Source organism: Zonotrichia leucophrys, chromosome 1A (genome assembly GCF_028769735.1).
Source record: "Zonotrichia leucophrys gambelii isolate GWCS_2022_RI chromosome 1A, RI_Zleu_2.0, whole genome shotgun sequence".
In the NCBI taxonomy this organism is placed as follows: domain Eukaryota; kingdom Metazoa; phylum Chordata; class Aves; order Passeriformes; family Passerellidae; genus Zonotrichia; species Zonotrichia leucophrys.
Window position 1 is genome coordinate 20,899,518 of NC_088170.1, and position 17,621 is coordinate 20,917,138.

The window sequence follows — 17,621 nt, forward strand, 5'->3', positions numbered from 1 at the left end:
ACACCATCAGGTACCATGGAATGGTGACATTTTCTACTTAATCTGTCCCTCTGTCACTATTTTTGTCTCCCACCCATCCCCCTCCCCCCTCCACCTTTTATTATTTCTTTCTATCTCTCTGTCTCTACCTCATATTTACTGTTAAATAAAATCCATAGTATTGACTTCAAGGTATGATCTCATTTGCACCTTAATTCAGGCAGAGGCATCTCTCTAAAACTTTTAGTTAAATCAGACCATTGGAACAGGCTGTGCAGAGGTTGTGGAGCCTCCTTCTCTGGAGATATTCAAGACCTGCCTGGACACTATCCTGTGTAGCCTGCTCCAGGTGAACCTGGATGATCTCCAGAGGTCCCTTCCCACATCAACAATTCTCTGATTCTGTGTATTTTTGCTCAACATGGAAAAATTAAACAAATATAAAATCCAGGTTTAACAGCTAAACCTTTTTTTTGAACAACAGAATGACATTTGCAGAATAATACACAGATATAAATAAATCTGTCACAAACCAGATTTCACTGGCTTCTGAACTGCAAAATGAGACTCTTTTTGAAAATTAGAAATAAAATAAGACCTTTAGAATTTTATGCAGACATTATGACCCTGATAGAGGAGAAGAGCTTTTAGGCAGATGAAGGAACAACATCTAAACCAAGTCCTCCTTCTAAGAGGCTTTCCAAAAGTTCCAGAAGCTGTCCCACATTTTGTAAATTATTTGATATAGGAATTCAGGGAAAAACTCACACTTACACTTAAATCTTGAGCTCTCACTTTTTGAAAGGAATGAGCTCTGAAGACTGTTCCAGAGAATCTAGAAGAGATGCCTAAAACTAGATGTTGTGGAAAATTCCCTGAGTTTTCAGTTAGTTTTGAAAATCACCACTATTTTGTGAAACTCCCATAAATAAATGATAAGCACTTAAAAAACTAAAATGGTCCACGTAAGCTATTTCAGCACTGATGACCTTGCATTTTCCTCTTTCATCCAAGTCTCTCATAACTCTTACACGCATATGCATATAAACATACATTGTCTTCTAAAATGATTAAAATTTTACAAATTTTACAAATTTGCACTGAGTCCTTTATGCTGGACTCACAACCTCAAAGGCCTTTTCCCACCTAAAAACTTCTATCATTCTATGATTCTAACTCACTATTGCAGAGGAAGACTGCCCCAGTGAGCCTTAAAAGAGTAAATTCCCTAAGCTCCACAATGAACACAACTCAATTTTTTGCTCAGAAAGAAAGTTTATAAACCGCAAACCAAAACAAGGAAAATATTTTTCTATGGATACTTCCCAGAACAGCTGACTGCTTCTGAATGTTTCCTTGGCACCTGTATGACTAAAGAACAGCTGTTCTAAAATATGACATTGTACAAGCAATTACTAACACTGTTGTTGAGTAAATTCAGTGAAGAGCGTCAAGAGAGAAGGGCACAGTCTTTATACATCAGCAGCAGAAAATTAATACAAATCAAAATTAGATTAACCTATGCCCTGAATGTTATAGAAATAATCTGTACATGGGATGTGCTTTTTCAGGCACAAACCAAACAATCTAAGTATGTGAAATCCTTTGAGCTGGATCATGGGGTATGCAGCAGGCACCAGCACACATATGGAACATTGTTGATTGTATGGAATGTGTGTTGGAAAGCCCAAGGGACAGTGCAAAAAACTTAATACTGGCAATACAATATACATGTCCTCCATACAGGAAAGCAGATGTTGACTTTGAAGATAGAATTGGTTCTAATCCTGCTATTACACTCATTTTACACATGGTGTAAGGGACCTTAGAGATCATCTAGTTCCACACACATACTGTTAAGGATCAGACTGTAATTGTAACATGATACTGACTCATTATATTTGATTTATAAGGATTATATGATCTTAAAATGTTAAATTTTGAACAAATATAATGTAAAGGAAACTGTAAATTAATCAGATTTTCTTTTCAATTACATTCTTGTTGGATATTCCCAGATGTATTTCTTCAAGGAAAAAAGACAGGAAAAAACTAAATTATCACACTAGTGGAGAAAAATCTGCTTGATTTCTCTACCACAGAAAGCTGATTTCAGGGTCTTGGATATAAACTTGTCATGCCCATCCAGTATATCGCAAGATAATCCAACCGTTGGCTCTAAAGCCATCAGAAGATCCAAACACAGCCTTTTCTACATCTCACGTCCAATTCCAAGGCTGGAAACTTCAACCATAAGTACTTGCAGAGCTTTCCTGCACATCAGTATTCACATTCTCAGAGTAACTCAGTAGACTTTTGTTACCAGAATTAAGTATTTATATAGAGACAGAAAATTTCCTCAAAAAGTATACTTGTGTAAATTCATATGATATTTACCTTTAAAATTTTGTAACAATTGTCCTGTTTACACCTCCTATATTAAATATCTGTACTGGAAGGATCCTCTTAAAAGACAGCACAGCCAGTACACTCAATGAGTAAAACTGGTTTCAGAAAGAGGGCAGGGTCTGGAGAGGGGGCACAGGCAAGTGCAGCAATGCCATGGCCTGCTGTGGCACAGCACCTGCTCCATGATGTATGACAGGCGTCTCCAGGTCACTAAGCAGTCCTTCTTTTCCTTCCTGATCACAGCTACATCTAACATCTTTATTTAAGACATTCTTTATAACATGATATACATTTAGGCAAATGAAAAATTAAGAATATAACTGCAAGCCCAGAAAATAATATTTTAAATATGGAAAGGCTAACAAAATATACATTACTATGTGCCACATTAATTGAGCACTTAAAAAGTTAAGAAAAAAATTCTGATCCACAGATTCAAGTGAGAATACTGTGCAACAATTTATTTCATACTATTTTTATGATTTTAGTAGAAACTGTGGCATGCAAATGCAATCACTGTTTTCCTAGGCATAAGGATAAAGAAGTCTAGAAGAATGTATTACTCAGTACACATAAAAACTCTTCTGGAGGAATTGAGGAGCAAGAATATAAAACTGGAAAAGTGGGTCTGATTCCAGTATTAGGGAAATGTCAACATTTACTCATGACAGGAACAAATAACAGAAGAATAAGCATATTATCAGTGTTTTTTTCAGTCCTAAGATCTCACAATATTTTCCTAACAAAGAAGTATAGGAAAGTTTAATCTTCTGAAACAGAAATTGGCTAAAGAAACATTGGATTGGTAGGATAGTTTTCTAAAGGAAGATAGCATTACTATAAATGAAAATATTAAAAAGTTTGGAATTTGAAACTGTAAAATCAACTCTAAAACTTTTACAAGAATATTATATTTTTTGCAATCATCTTCTTTACTCTACAATATCAAATTCCTAATGCATTTAAGAAAATTACCCTGTGTACTTACTTGTGGCAAGTTAGTAAAAATTTGCATAGGGATTACAAGACCAGGCCCAAAAAAAACCCCTGTCCTTTTCCTTTTCTCAGAAAAACCTCAAGAAACCATACTACTTGCCAAATATGAATAGAAATATTTTTAAGTGATCAGTCTAAGGCAAAATGCATGATGCATCATTGCAATGCAGGAACTTGTCCCTCCATGGCTGCTTCAAGGACAGACAAGTTGCAGGGCCAAGGTGAGGGTGGGAATGGGGTAAAAAGGAAGGCAGACACTTGCTGTGATGGACCTGACAGCACAGGGAAGAAATAGGCACAACTCTGCTATTGCAATGATTTCTGCACCCATGTCCCAGTGAACCACCAGACCTACTGGCACCTTAGCAATAAGAGATTCTTCTTCCCTTTTGATCCTGGCAAAAGGCCAAGGAATGTTATCTCCTGAATTCTAACAGATATGGCATTAACATTTTAGATTGCAGTGACAGATACTGATACAAAAGTTTTTGACTGACTGTTCTATTTTATCTTCAAGGAAATGGCAATTTTTGGATTAGGTTCTGATCCTGATGACTGAAACTTTCAAATCAGGCTCAAGTTAGATAAGAACATCTAATATCTTTCTTCCCTATGCCTGCTAAAATAACTATTATCTTCCTTTGTTTCTATATTTAAACATTAATTACAGTTAGAATTAGATTAGTGAAAGCTGCACACAAAGCACTCTCATTTAAAAGAATTTATCTCTGGGCCAAACTTCTACAAGAGATAAGATGGTCCATGTTTGAGACAGCGAATATGACAAAAGAGTTTTTGCATGAAGCAGGACTTACAGAAAAATAATACATGAGTGGATGTGTCCATCTGATATTTTGACAGACCCTACCCACCAGTTTCCAGTCTCACATGGCAGCTTCCAAGGCATCCACACACATTCTTCTTAATGTCTGCAACTTCCCTTATTTAAATATTGGACATTTTATTTTCTAATTCCAGTAAAAAACCTGGGAATATGCAGAGCAACTCTTCTGACCTTTGACAGGTCCACACAACCAGAAGGTGAATTCATCAGCAGGGTCAGATCCCTCAACAAACATTACAGTACAGGTACTTCAAAAAAGTGCAAACTGAAGACAAAACAGTACTGCATCTGCTTACCCCTTATATTAGAACCCCCAGAGTGGAACTGGGAGACCTGAATTTGGTGCCCTCTGTAGCTCAAACCACGTATCTTATGTCCCCAAAGAATGGCATCACCTCCAATCGGGCCCACTCAGCTCAACCGAAGGAAAATGAGGGAGCATGCAGCTCTCTAATGGTTACTTAGGTGGAAGAAGAAATGTCTATATCTGGTTTCTGTACTCTGCACTGAGGCTACTTTCTGTTTTTAATTTTAATACAAATGGCCTCTGCATTACAAATGATGTCTTCTACACAGTGTAAAATACTCAACAGAAAGGACAAATGTAAACCCATACTAAACCACTATAACCTCATGATGAAGGTATTTCTACTGAGAGTTTGAATGCTTCACAGACCTCCTCTGCAACCATTTGGTATGTTCTCTAGTCTTACCTAGAGAAAGTCTCAAAACATTAGGAATGTAGTTTCTTGGTTCCCATAGTCATACCCATTCCCAAACTCCAGGCACGTGTGGCACAGGCTACATCCCAGCACTGGTGCCAGCAGTGTTCCTGCCCCAGCAAGGCAGCTGAGCAAGGCAGACCCATCCAGGAAGGGTGCCCTAACCACCAGCTTTAGGGGCTCCTTCATTCAGCTGGATTTTGGAACAGCTCCTCCTCTGCAAGGAGAAACCAAAATTCATTTTCTCCTTGTGAGTAGAAAGACATTTCTAATTTAGTACAAATTCACAGGGAAGTAGGAGCAGCAATTCTGCATCTTGTACGGTAGTTTCGTTTATCTATATAATAGGCATCAGATTAATGAGTTCAGCTTCTGAGTGACTTCTTAAATAAATAAATTATCATGTCTTTTCATGATAAGTCGAAAAATATTCAATTGCTTATCTACCTAGAGTGTTTTCTGGTTCTGTAACAAATTCCTTCTGGCATGTAAGCATTCATCATTAGCCATATTTTTAAGTTACTTCTTATTTTTTCCAGGATTTAAAACTAATGTTAAACTTATATTTTTGCATTTTGAGAAATATTAAACTATACTTAGATTCAAAAGCACTCTTCATTTAATTAGAATATTTTATTACATTATCAATTTTAAAAACCCTTAGTGATAAAAAAGTTCATAGATTTATGTATTTTGAAAGTTTTTTTAATTTTAGAGTAAAAATTTTGTGCCACAGTAGTCTCTTCTCCAGAAAGGAGTGCTTGTAAGGGGGTATCAGCACATTTTTTTCTCAAAAGGACCATTTCAACACTTGACACCTTAAACATGGCTGTGATACAATGGTCATCAAATCAATTCATGCTCCCTTATGACAGAAATAGCAAAAAGGCAGTGATGCTGAACTGATGCCTGCCTGCCATATCTGCCAGCAAACACTGTATGTTTGCACAGGTTTGTTTGTTTTCCAAGGGCTAGCAATGTGTAGGAGGATCAGGATTAGTCCTTATCAGTTTTTTGACTCATACACTTGACAACATCCTTTTGGAGACTGATATGCCTTTCTCCTCATATGTAGCTACTGCAGCACAAATGCTTCTGGTGCTGCAAGCTGATTCTCAGGTGCACATGCTTGGGTAAGGCACCCGTCACCATGGTATCAGGTTCCAGCAAAATGAAAAGAAAAGCAAAGTTACTGGGTTTTTTTTTACAGAAGACAGGATAAATGGAATATAAGCATTTGCACAGCCAGGAATCACTCTGGAGGACTCATAATCCTGTGTGCAGTAAAAAAAAAAAAAAAAAAAAAAAGAGCAAGATTTGTGTTGTTTCAAACACTGTTTAACATCCTTAGCTCTTGGACTTACTGTCTAGAATGATGAAATTCCACCCATCAGTCAAGATAATGGGAGCAGAAGTCTCTTCAAACCAGACTTCTCAAGAGAAAGAGGGCTGGATTTGGCACCCACACACATCACACTGAAAAGATGTAATCTGAAATCCCAGCTTGTAACCCTGTTGCTCAATTGGTCCTCAGAGCCTTGTTTCCCATGCCCTGCCTTGGCCTCTATTTTTCTTGCCGCTGACTTGGGAGTTTTCATTTGTGCCATATCCCAGAAATAAGCACAACCAGTCTACTCATAGCCTGTCAGAGTCATCTGTTAATATTCCTCCTGAAGTCTGCCTGGAGAGCAGAATGCTCATTAAACAATTTTTCACACACTGATGATCTTTTTCTTCTTGTACCTTTTCTTTTCTTTAACAATAGCTTTCTGAAAAAGAGATGGGTTTGAAAGTTAGTGCAACTAGTGAATAATATGAGTAAGTCAATAGGAAAGTAAAGATTTTTTTAAAATGCAGATTATTGATTTTTGGAATTGTAGGGGCTCCTTCAAAGTCATTAAGGGTTTGTCATGTCAATATGTTAGTAAGGACTTCTATAAATGAAGATTAATGATGCTAGGGATAATTAGGGCTGAAAAAAAATCACGTTTCTCAGTATTTGGAAACTCCATGCAAAGGGAAACAGCATTAAGTTCTCCTTCAGTGTACCTTAGCTCCATTTTTGCCATGAGAGCAGGGGGAAGATTTTCTATGACACAATGGGAATTCAAACTCCTAGTACCTTTACAAATCAATGGTAATTGAGCTGCATAACTCTAAGTTTTGCTTTTTTAAAAAATCCCCAGTATAGTAAGTGCAGCTGATTTACTAAATCCACAAGCCAAAATATTTCTGAATATATTTTCTTTCCAAAAGAAATTGAACAGGTAAAGTAGCTGCTTTTCCAAATTAAATACTCAAGTCATGCTTCTCGTTATTATTTTTTCCTGCAAAACTTCATATATTTTGTTAAAGGCATGAAAAGATACAAATGAAAGAAAAAGGAGATTTTTGTTAGCTTGCAGGAATATAAAGACCCTACAGCTAATAATCTCATTTTTAAGGGAGGGCATGCACTTTTTTATCTAAAAAAAATTAAATTAAATATTCCTTAAGTTATCTCTGCGCTAAGGCTGAGGTTTAAACAACAAACACTGTCCAGATAATCAATGTATAGTTCTGCTGGAGTTCCTCTCACACAGCTAAGCTACAATTGGTGGTGGATTTTTTTTTCTCAATTATGAAGCACTAAATCCCAAAATAGTCCTTATGTTTATAATTTGTTTCTATATAATCCATGGTTATAGGTTTTATTCATCAGTTTTCCAGAAAGTACAGTAAGCATACTTTGGCAAAGTTTGAATTCCACAGAAGCAAACACAGCTTGACCAGCCCTTGCACATGGAATCAAAATGGTCTGGATATCGGCTTTTTGTATGTTTAAAGAGAAATAATCAAAGCAAAAGAATTCCGAATGCAGGCTAGGATATCTTGGCTCTTTTCCGATAGACAGCTAAACTGGGAAGCCACAGCAGAAATCTGTATTTTGGTTTGGAGGGGGAACAAGGCTGAGGAAAGGGTATCAGCACAGCTCTTCTCTGGCATGACACCCACCTGGTGGCCTGCTGGATCACATCAGATTCTGTATTGTCTGCAGTCAAATTGCAACTTCTATAACACTTTGCATAAGTGTCTCTGCATCCTCAAGTCCTTAATCAGAGGGTCATTTTGAAGAAAGGTATCTTCAACAACAGAAAAATATCTAGCGGCTTGATATATAAAAATACTTGCTCATGAAATCCTATCATCAGAGTGAACATCATAAAATATACATGGAACCAGAGAAATTAACTAACTGGGGTTTTTTTTAATCCTTCCTCTGGGTTTAATTCCTTAGCTTGTGGTAATGTTCGTGTCCCACCCTTGTTTTATCCCGGATGTTAGAGCTTATTCTGATCTCTTATAAACAGATAAACAGCCAACAGACATTATATGATGATGAGAAATGGAGTTCAAAATCCTGTTATCCTGCAGATCACATTTCAAGTCCTATTAGCCTATAAGAAGACATTTGTTTATGAATCTGGAAAGCTTGTTTCTTGTGTTAGGGTTAACAGAAAAACACATGCAAAAGAAAGACCTTTTTACACAATTAAATAATCCATCACAGCTTGTGCTGGTAGGAATACATACATATTAAGGGCTGGAATGACCAAGAGGAAACAAATCTCACGTTGTCACAAAAAGTTCCTGCTCAGGTGTTAGGAGCAAAGCATAGAAACCAGACAATACTGCAAAGTGGCAGTATTTTTTCTATGATGAAACAATCCCATTCAATACACATTATCCATGAAGTTAATCTTGGTAGATAACTGCACGCAGAAGCATCATATAAGCTACTAAAATTGTTTCTTTCCAGGAATTCATTTGCATCATATATATCTGTTGATAACTATTTTTATGAGACAAGATGTACTCACTATTTTTTTCTTATTTTATTACTCTTTTTTAGCATTTAATGAAATGCTAATTCACTGATTAGTGAACCAGTATCAGGAGACATAAATATGCACAAGGAGGAAAGGTAGCACAGCCCAGACCCTTCTGAATTTGTTGGTGGAGGCCACAGACACAATATGATAGAACAGAACAGAATTTCTTACCTTTATGATGATTTGCCCCAGATGCTAATTTCCCCCACAGTGTTACAACAAATATTATTATTAGCAGTTTTCCTTTTGTTGCTTTCTGTAAGTATCTCTTATTCATCCTGAAAATAAAAATACACAAAATTAAATATTTATCTTAAGATTTCTTAAAAATACATATTTTTCTTAATTTAAGGAGAATTGACTAATGTTTTATAAGTGTCCAACTCTTAAAGTCTTAAATTCTGCTGAGCTCTAAATGAGGTACATAAAGTAGCAACATAACCTCCCACCCTGGTCTGACAGCACTCCTCCACCCTAGTCAGTACCAGGAGAATTCAGCATCATCATAATTTCTCTCAGGGCACAAACAGTGTTCATACCCACAGCAGACTCCAGAGCTGGCAAGAAGGATGAACCTGTGCATCTCTGAGCAGATCTTGACAAACTGAGCAGTTCCACGGCTGTTTCTGCAGCCAGTCATGGCCCTGCAGTTGTCTCTGGTGATACAGTGGTGTTTCTAACTTTTGGGATTGTAGCTGTTTGTGGATTGTGCAACGAGTCCTAAGGCAGTAACAGATCTGAATAGACCTTCAGTTCATGTCTCAATCCTTCTGCAGAGAAATCCTGCTAGGAAGACCTGAGGGGTTTGTAAACATGAAGTAGAGCAGGGCAGATTCACTACCCTCTCCCTCACTACCTCTAGGTAATGAAAAGATCTGATTTACTGCACCAAGGGAAATTGCACAGAGCTCCCCTCATCTTCTCAGTGATGTTTTCACTGTGACAGCAAGCCACCAGAGTGGTTCACGCACAAGACATCACATGACTTATTTCTCAGTAACCTCCTCCAAAGACAAAATACCCCTCCACCTGCCAAAAAGACAAGTTCAGGCGTGTAGGCTCTAGTGCTTAAGGATTACAGCTGTGCAGAGAGTGGCAAGAGGTACAGTAATGAGTCCTTCTCTCACTTCTTCCCTGTGGAAGAAACCTATGAGCTGGCTATGGAACAGCTCTACACCATGGTCATGTGTCTGCTGATAGGTCAGTAGAACAATGATAACTATTTCAAACCATTTATACTAGAAAAGTTGAAAACTTGATCACTTGAACAAAATTGTTGCTGTATTGTAATGCCTACAAATAGATTGTTTTTATGAGCAGAAAAAACCGCATTAATTCATTATGGTTGCACATTTGTCTCCTATTGTATTCCTAAGAAACCCAAAGGAATTCAAGGGCATCTCTTCTCCTCTGCCTGTGTACAGTGCTGTCTTGAGCAACCAGAACTCTGAAATGCCAATTGCTCTAATACAGATTTAACCAGTAATATATTGAAAGTCCTAAATCATTTTCCACTTCTTCAAAACAATTGCTCTCCTTTCAGTAAATTTCTTTCCCATATAACACCACACGCTGATGAGGCAACACACACCCCACAACTGCACTTATATCTTCCAGACTTGAAAGCAGACCACTTCCCCCAGAACTGCCAATCTTGCTCTCCAGGAGATTGATGAGCAGGCTATGTGTAAGAAAACAAGACTGAAACTAACAACCCACTGAAGGGTGCACCAAACCCTTTTAAACATTAATTCAGAGCAAACAGCATTCAGGATTCTTTACAGAAGTCACACATTTTTTATTAGTTTCCCAGAGGTTTAGATATCACATTTATCAAGCAAAAGGAGAGAGGAGTAAGCAAGTGCTGTAGCCAGGATGGTGCATGTGCCCCTGAAAGCCTGACTGATTAATAATCACAGCAGAGATCACAGTGTGCTGTGAACCACTCTAAGGTCTTCCTTCTTGCCCTGATTCCAGTGCCTTTGGAGTGTAAACTGCATATTCATCATCAGCTCCAGGTTTATGAAGCACTCAAAGCTAAAGGGAAATACATTATATGTCACTGTAAATAAGAACAAAAAAATGAGACTAGAATGCACATTCAGCATATGCTCTTTCACAGCTATCTCTGTGAAAAGAATATGAATTAACTCTTTCACTCTAGATTCTCATACTGCACCTGTTATGCTGCTGGTGCAAGTCATCTCTCATTAAAATCAAATCTTTCTTCCTCACCTACATAACATTTCTCAAAACCTAGTGGGACTTGCACCATTAAAGCAAGGTTGAATCTAATACAGTTTCTTCCTGTATTCTGCTGATGCCAGATTCCCTCACTGTGCTGTGAGACTGGCAGCAAATGCACATCAGAAAATGCAAATGCTCAGGAAAAAGAGTGATGGCAGGGGAAAGAGAGAAAACCAACCTCTCTGCCTGAGAACAGCAGCCCTCAGAATGCATGGCAGAGTGAAGGTGCAAACCCCTGCACACAGCTGAGCACAACAAAAAGGAGTAAGCTAGCACTGAGTGAGACTGTTTTCTGCAAAGCCAGGGAAGAGTTTCAGCTTTGACACAGAAAATCTGGGCTCATTGCCATTGCTAGGTTTCCCAATCATGAGAAAAATTATTCATCATTTTCTGCACCACAAGACTATTACATTTTTCTGCACTAGTTATTAGTGGTATTCATCTTTAGGAAGACTAAAATCTGAACTGTGTCTAATAATAGTTTCATAATAAACATAATTAACAGAAAAATCAGTGCAAGGAGCAGTTTGGGACTAATAGTTCAGAGGCACCAGAAGAACTACAGAAAAAACTCCAACCAGTTAAAGTATTCATAACATAGAGCTGTTCAAATAGAAAAAGCTGGAAGATGATGTTAACCTTCAAAGTAATTATGTTATGCAACCCTAGACCCAGACCTGGGATTGTTGCATTGTCACTCCCAGTGGTCAGTCCAAGGACAGGCAAGAGGCTGCATAAGCACAAACAAGATGTGAAGCTCTCTGCTAGGAGAAGTCCTGCTACACACAAGGACCACATTGTAGCAACACAGCCCTAGAAACAAAAAATGAAAGGTTTATAGTCCAAGAAGCTGAGATTGGAATGGAGGCACATTATTGACAGAGTCAGGAGCTGGAAAAGAAGGAGAGGACAGAGAGTCCATGAGATATGCTCAGTATCTCACTGCATGCATTATCACCTGGGCTCTGAAACCCTGATGCTGGCTATCTTGTTATGGATTTGCAAAACAGCCCATGATAGGGCACTGAGAAGACACTGGGACTAGGTAGCATTTGACCTCAGCTCTGAAATAACTATTAGCCTCTTGCAACCCTGATCTGTGTCGGGTAAGCGCATCCAGGAAATAAAACTGAGTCCATTTCAGTACTGTCATTACACTAACAAAACTGGCTGTGATAAGTAGGACAAATTAGCTCTGAAATTATGTCTGCTTTTACTAGAGGTGATGCAGAGCTCCACAGACAAACTACAGATATTAACCAGAATAGTTTTCTTTTTGCAACATTTATTCTTTTATTTACTTTCTTTTCTTCAGAACCTCTCCCTCAATGTGATCCATCCAGCCTTCAATAATGACACATAAGCCAAAGCCGATCAAAACAGAGAATAGCCATACTATAGGAAACACCTACATGTGAAAATCAATTTTACACATGAGCTTTATGTGTAACAAAGAATTTCCTTCAGTTTCTAACCTAACATATTGGAAATAAACCCAAGGAATTCTCTGCACTTTCACACAAAAGAGGGCATGAAAGTCTGCCGTGTTTGAGTTCATTTTTCAATGTGCTTTGAAGCAAGAAAAAAGAAAGATAGCTCCTTTTGTGGTTCAGGAACACATTCAAAATATAACAAAAAGATGTCATCCACATAATCCAAACAGGCAGTGGCTGAGTGTGAGATGGCTCTGTTGTGCCCAGCTCTTCACTGACACGACAACACAAGGATTCCTTCATAGGATTTGTCACTTTTGCTCCCTAAGATTTCTTTTGCCTGAAGCACACTCCATGAGACCAAAACCAGTTTGGTATCATGAACTCAAGAATAGACTGTTTTAGTGATTAATGACAAAAAACTGCAAGGTTTTTTCTTAGGGAGAAACCATATATGATGCTGCAGAAGAGTTTCACAAGCTGTCACATCAGCAGAAATCCCTCCCCCTGCCCTCTGTGGCTCAACAACAGCAAACTGTGAATACACTCGTGTTGCACAGGCTCTCCTTGTCACTGCTCCACCTCACTGTCAGCCCACTTTCAACAGCAGATGGGCTCCAACCATTCAACTGTACTGAAAATGCCATGCACACATGTGTATTTTAACTGTAGCATCCATAAGCTTTTGTGTTTGTACTTTCTTCCTTCTTTGTTTCTGGACTTGCTTTCAGCCACCTTGTCAACAATTCAGAATTAAAGGAGAATCACTTGGGAATTACCTTATATTGTATGACCAGTGTTAAACTGCCTTACTTTCTGATTTTAGGTGAAGTAAAAACTCATGTTATCTCTATTGTTGTGGAGTGAAAACTAAAAGGAAAAAATAGCTTTTATTCTTCCTTTAAAAGTTTATACACAAATAACATTTTCATGTTTCCTACGAGTAACAACATTCTTCTCTGTTGCTCCTTGTTTTTCTTTTCTTTACATAAAACAGGTTCTCAAAACAACTCTCACAGTTTTTTTGAAGTTGTTCAAAATTCATTCATTCCTGTTTTACATATGTGGGAAGTTTCACTGTCAGTAAGATCCATTTGCCTTTTGCAAATACACAGACCCTGTGAATGCAAGGGTTCACAAAAAGATACATAAGCCTATTTTTCTACTGAATCCTGACAAAATGCTTAAGAGACAAAAAACCTGGTAGAAAATTAGTCCCACATCCTCTTAGTTTAGTTTTTATGACAAATATTTTATTTGCTACTTCAGAAAAAGCCTAAATGAGTAGTAGAAATCACTTGAGACCCCAAGTCTCTACAGAAATAATGCCATTTAAATTATCTTCTCTACTGTGTTGAATTGTACATTATTTATTAGTTCTGTTAGTTGCTACATCCCACACAATGCAGGTATTTGCAGTTTTATTCAGCCTTTCCAGTGTAGACTAATGCAGATTTAAAAATGCCCCCCTGGTGAATAAGGTCGCTCTGTAAAAATAACACCAATGTGACCCCTGTGCATTTGCATATATATAAATTCCCTCTATGACATTCCTGTCATGTTTGCTCAGGCAACAAGTAATTTGCCACTTTCATTACTTCAGGTACATGGTAGCTTGTGAAAATCAATCTTCCTTTTGCTTCATACAACAGAGCTTGTAACAGACACAAAGGGCACTCTGATTCCAAAAGGAAGCTGGGATAGACACGGACACGTTCTCACTTTCTTTGATGCAGGTGAGCAATGAAAGAAAGGGAAGAGGCATTTAGCCTAGCAAGGCACACTAGTGTCTCACAGGAGATGTGGGAAATCCGTGCACACAAAGCAGAAGGGCTGGGTTTGTTGGGTTTTTTCCTTAAATAAGTTGTTTAACAGTGTGGATATTTCAATAGGCAGAACAAGTGTAGGAGCGACGGGGTGGTCACACACGGTAGGGACGGACGGAGACGAGAGATCTCTGCAGCCAAGTCGTATAACTTGTAGTTTATTACAAAGGGCATGGTTGCAGGGCCTTGCTGGGAGCTGCCAGCCGCAGCTCGGAGCAGGGCCGAGAGAAGAGAGGCTTAAAGTGTAAGAGAGGTAAAGACGAAGGTTTAAGAGCAGAGAGCATGTAGAAAGGAGGGGGGTGAAGAAGTGCAGCTGGAAGACAAAGAGACAAAGAAAGAAAAGGGCGCGAAGAGGAGCGCGAGAGGGAGCAAAGAGATAAGGGGGAAGAGAGATAAGAGAGCGCGAAGAAGGGCCGAAGATCCCGTTACAATACAATAAATCGTCTTCAGTGTTGAATATGCAGATTCTCATTAACCAATCTACTACAGCATGCATATCTTATAACATTTCCACACAACCTATAAGAATCACTACATTACCATACTATGTTTACGTGTTAAACCCTAAATCTTATTCTTTGGGCCCCATCTGCCAAGCTGCAAGGCCTGCTCTGACGCTTAGGCCTGCCTGACTTGCAGAGGGAATTGTTTGCTCTGGGGGGGATTACATTCAACTGGTCACAACTAAGGTATCTCAAAGGTTGCTTTCATTTCAATCTCACTTAGTGTTTCTATATTCTCGAAATCTTTTGCCAGGCAGTCATATTTAAAAGGCTTTCTTGTTTCATCCTCCCCAACAATAAGTAGTGATAGCGAGCTTAGCCCCGCTACGAAGAAACATTCAGAAATAGTTAAAGCACTCTAGGCAGATGGATACGCCAGTCTTGTCACTGTTACTTCGTTAAGTGTAACAGTGGAAGCAGATTGAAGATTTTGGGTCTTTAATGCCATAAAGAGGGCTTTTGAAAGGCTACTGTGCTAAAACTTAGGACTCTGAGGCAAATTAAAGTCCTTTAGCATATGACTGATAGGTATGCTCATTTATTTCTTTTATTTAAATCAGTGTAACTTAAGCACATACTTAAATTTAAGCACATGCACAAATGTATGTACACAACATGAGTTCTTAGAAACAGATTAGCAAGTGATCTTTTATAAGAGACAATTTCAAGAAAAGAAAATATCTCAAATATCTGAAAAAGAAAAAGTTATGGAATATATGAAAACATGCAATAAACAAAAAAATATTCTTCTTTGCATACTTCAATTAGTTTCCCAGCAGAGGGAAACTGTAGACAGATGCACATACAGGTAATTACATTTGCAGACAGTCTCATAGCACTTGGACGAGAAATTTACATATATATTATTGTTTCCAAAATCTGATAAGCATGAATGCTCAAATTGCCAGAGGTATAAAATGCTTTAGGCACCTAGCTGCATTCCATCTCCCAGCTAGAAACACTGAAAGATGAGGGAAAGAACTTATTTCTTCCAAAAGCTTATGTATGGTTGTGATAATGGTCTCCCCTCTAAACTGCTATCAATGTTAATGTCCCCTGATTCCAGATTAACCCTAGTTCTCTGTACACACAGTTGATAGTAATTATCATCTTCATTAATTTTTCAATACAACACCTAATTGAAAACAATGAAGAAAGCAAAGAAATTGTAAACAAGAAATGCACAGTCTTTCTAGCCAGCTTCAACTCAAACAATACAGATGGCTAAATTTTTTCTTGGTCATTTCATGAGGACCAGCAAAACAATGTTCACCTGACGAATGTTAATGCTGACACATTACTCAGTATGGAGAAAGAAAATTCCATTAATTTTTGGGAGGTTAGGTTCTATACTTCTACGTATTTATGAAAACACAAAACTTAAAGTAATAATCTAGCCTTAAACCTGCACGTTCCATTCACTGACTTTTTAAGTACTAGCATAAAACATTATGGAATATTTAAACATCCAAAGTATTAAGATATCTTTAAGCTGCCCAATGATGTCCAACAGCTTTGTGAAATAATCTCTGACCATGAAGTGCTCAGTATTTGAGGGTACTTAGGCTCCAGTTCTCATCATTTTCTCTGATATTATCATGCCACTTTAAACTGTTCTTCTCCCAGTTTCTATGCTTAAGGGAGCTTTAAGTTGCAGGAGGTATGAGCTATTCACTTAATCATCAAGGCAGCAGTATTTGCTTATATCTTACATGTGATCCTCCTGCAGATGGTTATTTAAATTTTCTTTATTCATATCTCACTAACCAATCAAAAGCTTAACTGTGGAAAAAAAAAAGAAAAGATAACCATGCAATGAGCTTTGAACAAAATGTCTCACTAAGATCTGAATCACTAGGTGTACTGTGATTTCATAAAGGCCATGCAGCGGCAGAGATAAGCCTCCAAATCTAAGGCAAAGAAAGCATCAAATATTAGTGAGAATGGGAACTGAAGTGCCCATATATAAAAGCAAGGACAAAAATGATCTGGGCAAGTGTAAGCCTATTAGTCTGACCTCTTCAGTTTGCAAAGGCTTTGAAAGCTTTGAAGAAAAAGACAAATTAAAGACGGGGAAGTAAATAGAACATAGGATAAAATGAAGCAGTGTTACCAAAGGTAGCTCATGCCAGACTAACTTGACAGTTCTTTTGGATAACTCATTTTCCAGACAAAGAAATGAGGTAGATGTAATTTGTCTGGTTTTAGATGGAGCGTTTTCTACAGTGTCACTACAGGACTTGTACATTAAGCAGAAGATGCTGTGGATTACAAGAATTGAAAGGTGGATTGAATCCACGTGCAGTACCAGCATGTAGTACTGAAAGGGAATATCAGGGATTAATAGCATTTGTGCTACAAGTTGGGAACTTATCATCTGAAACAACATGTGTAAAACCAATTTGTTCCTTTAAGCTGATCATCAAGAGCACATCGTTATTAATATGACACAAGATGGCTGTAAAAAGGCAAATCCTATAAATTATTAAATTATCTATTTCTAATAAAGACACAGAAGGATAAGTATGAAGTTTCTTAAACTATCATTCAGAATTATCTACACAATTCTGGCCAGTCATCTTTACGAAAGTGAAACTGAACCCACAAAAAATATGGGGACAGTGTTCCAGTCAGAGGAATAATGTCTCTACCACAGGAGGAGTTTTAAAGAGCTTAGCTTGTGAAGCAAAGGAAAGGCTGAAGGGAAACAAAGAAATCAAAAGGAAATAAACACATTGCAGCAGAAAACCATATCCATAAGGGCATCAGATGGTATCTTGTCAGCAGGCA

General features: G+C 37.9%; 1 protein-coding gene across 2 annotated transcripts in view; it reads right to left on the reverse strand.

Annotated features, from left to right (window-relative positions):
• The window catches only part of TAFA2 (TAFA chemokine like family member 2), a 185,423-nt gene that overhangs the window by 41,250 nt on the left and 126,552 nt on the right, over positions 1-17,621 (reverse strand). For both annotated transcript variants that reach the window (XR_010438646.1, XM_064701843.1), the window contains exon 2: positions 8,994-9,100. Coding sequence is in view for 1 of the 2 variants with exons in the window: in XM_064701843.1 (XP_064557913.1) it covers positions 8,994-9,099 (106 nt within the window). In the remaining variant the exon portion in view is untranslated. The remainder of the gene's footprint in view (positions 1-8,993; positions 9,101-17,621) is intronic.